The sequence below is a fragment of the Otolemur garnettii genome, unplaced genomic scaffold, assembly GCF_000181295.1.
Source record: "Otolemur garnettii isolate 467f Iridium unplaced genomic scaffold, OtoGar3 scaffold00008, whole genome shotgun sequence".
Lineage (NCBI taxonomy): Eukaryota > Metazoa > Chordata > Mammalia > Primates > Galagidae > Otolemur > Otolemur garnettii.
The window spans coordinates 16,257,435-16,259,591 of record NW_003852403.1 but is presented as its reverse complement, the minus strand read 5'-3'; the positions used below and the strand labels follow the sequence as shown (position 1 = coordinate 16,259,591).

At 35.9% G+C, this 2,157-nt stretch overlaps 1 protein-coding gene across 1 annotated transcript in view; it reads left to right on the top strand.

The window, feature by feature from the left end:
• The window catches only part of VPS26A (VPS26, retromer complex component A), a 52,088-nt gene that overhangs the window by 43,269 nt on the left and 6,662 nt on the right, over positions 1-2,157 (top strand). Inside the window, exons 8-9 of the mRNA XM_012801303.2 lie at positions 288-356; positions 1,839-1,981. Of these exons, the coding sequence (XP_012656757.1) occupies positions 288-356; positions 1,839-1,981 (212 nt within the window). The remainder of the gene's footprint in view (positions 1-287; positions 357-1,838; positions 1,982-2,157) is intronic.

Genomic DNA, 2,157 nt, shown 5'->3' with positions numbered 1-2,157 from the left:
GCCTGTAGTCTGAGCTACTTGGGAGGCTGAGGCAAGAGGATCACTTGCACCCAAGAATTTGAGGTTGCTGTGAGGTATGGCGCCAAGGCACTCTACTGAGGGCAGCAAAGTAGTGAGACTCTCCAAAAAAAAAAAGAAAAGAAAAGAAAAGAAAATGATGACCATTTTTAATAAAATGGGAAGATAAGTTAGTATTAAAATAATGTAGTTAAAATAGGAAAAAGTCATAAGGCTGGAAATTATATTCTGGAAATATTTAAATTAATACATTTATATTGTGTCACTAGGACCCAGTACCACAACGGAAACAGAAACAATTGCCAAATATGAAATAATGGATGGTGCACCAGTAAAAGGTAACACACTTTTCAGGTACTTCTTTTGTATAGTGCATATAGCAGTTTGTGGCATTTAATTTATACTTACTCAGTGTGAAAGTATTTGTGAATTCTTAAAACTGTTCTTAAAATAATGATTTTTAAAATCATCTTTGTATAGCTGCTAAGAAGACAGCAATCAAATGTCCTAATCTGAAATAAGGTTTAATTTTTCACTCAGTTTAAATTTAGGATTTAGGAAAGATAGGTATATATATGAAGAGAGAAGGTTCTGAATTTATATTAGTGTTATCGTCTGTTATAATAGTTGACCTTTGTTAATCTTTTTTCTCATGCTGACCACAGATGCAATATGGCAGAGCATTTATTCTTGTGGGATTCTGGAGTTATTATAGCCCCATGAGAAAATAAGTAGTTCCATTACTGGATAATTTGTGGTGTCTGAGACAATAAAGCCAGTGTTTATTATTTAAAATTTTTATGTCTTTGGGTTTTTCTCATGACTTCAGAAAGTAGCTACTATTTATTGTGTACCAATTGTAGTCTCAGGTGCTTTAAAGCTCCTCTCCTTACCACTCTGTGAATTAGGTGGTTATTCCTTATTTTGCAGATGAAGCTGAGAGAGGTTAAAAAACTAGCTCAAGTTGATGTAGCTAGCTAATCATTGCAGAATTTAGGTTTGAGCCCAGTTCTTTCCATGACCCATGTATGATGTGTATTCTTATGTTATGTGACATTACTTTGTAAAATTCCAGCAGCCACAGATTTTCATGTAAAAAATTTTTACGTAAAATTTTTATGTCTTTCAACAAATATATGTACGTGAGGAAAGTATTCAAAAGAATATGCCAATAATTGCCTTCAAGAAACTAGAAGCAATAAGAATATGAATGGCAGTATTTTGGTTATGAAGAAATATCATCATTTGTTGCTTTGGATATATTAGTAATAAGCATTTAAGAATTTATATTCATGAAAGAGGAAAATAATAAAGCTACTCATATAACACTTACCTGCTGCCACTGTTTTTTATTAACCCGTATAGTCCTTACAGATTCTCTGTGAGTACTATTGTTATTCTTCATTTCACAGATGAGGAACTTGAAATAGAATGGTTAAGTGATTTGGCCAAGGTCACACAGCCAGTGAGTAGTACAGTGGAGGTTTAAAGCCAGGCATTCTGGCTCTAGAGCAGTAGTTCCCATCTAGAGGCACCTTGTTTGGGGACTTTTTTGGCTGTTAGGCCTGGAGGGTGCTGCTGGCATCTAGTGAGTAGAGGCCAGGGATGCGCTAAACATACTACAGAGGATAAGGGCTTCCCTACAGCAAAGAATTATTGGACCCAAAATGTCAGTGCTGCCTGAACCTGAGGAACCCTGGTCTCTGTTATGTTGTACCTCATGAGAACTAAAGCATTAGTGCCTATAATGCTTAGTCCCAAGTGTTATATGTTATATTTAACCATCTTTTAGAATTAAATGGAAATTCCTTTTCTTTCAGGTGAATCAATTCCAATAAGACTATTTTTAGCAGGGTATGACCCAACTCCAACAATGCGAGATGTGAACAAAAAGTTTTCAGTAAGATACTTTTTGAACTTAGTGCTTGTTGATGAGGAAGACAGAAGGTACTTCAAGCAGCAGGTATGGCACCACCTGGGCTGGTATTTTGTTATGTGGCAGATCTAGAAACAACAATAACAGAGAGTATTTACTTTGAGTGAGTGAGAGTGTCTAAATAAATGAAACCACTGAAGATATGATAAAGAGGCTTGTCGGCGCCTGTGGCTCAAGTGGTTAAGGCGCCAGCCACATACACC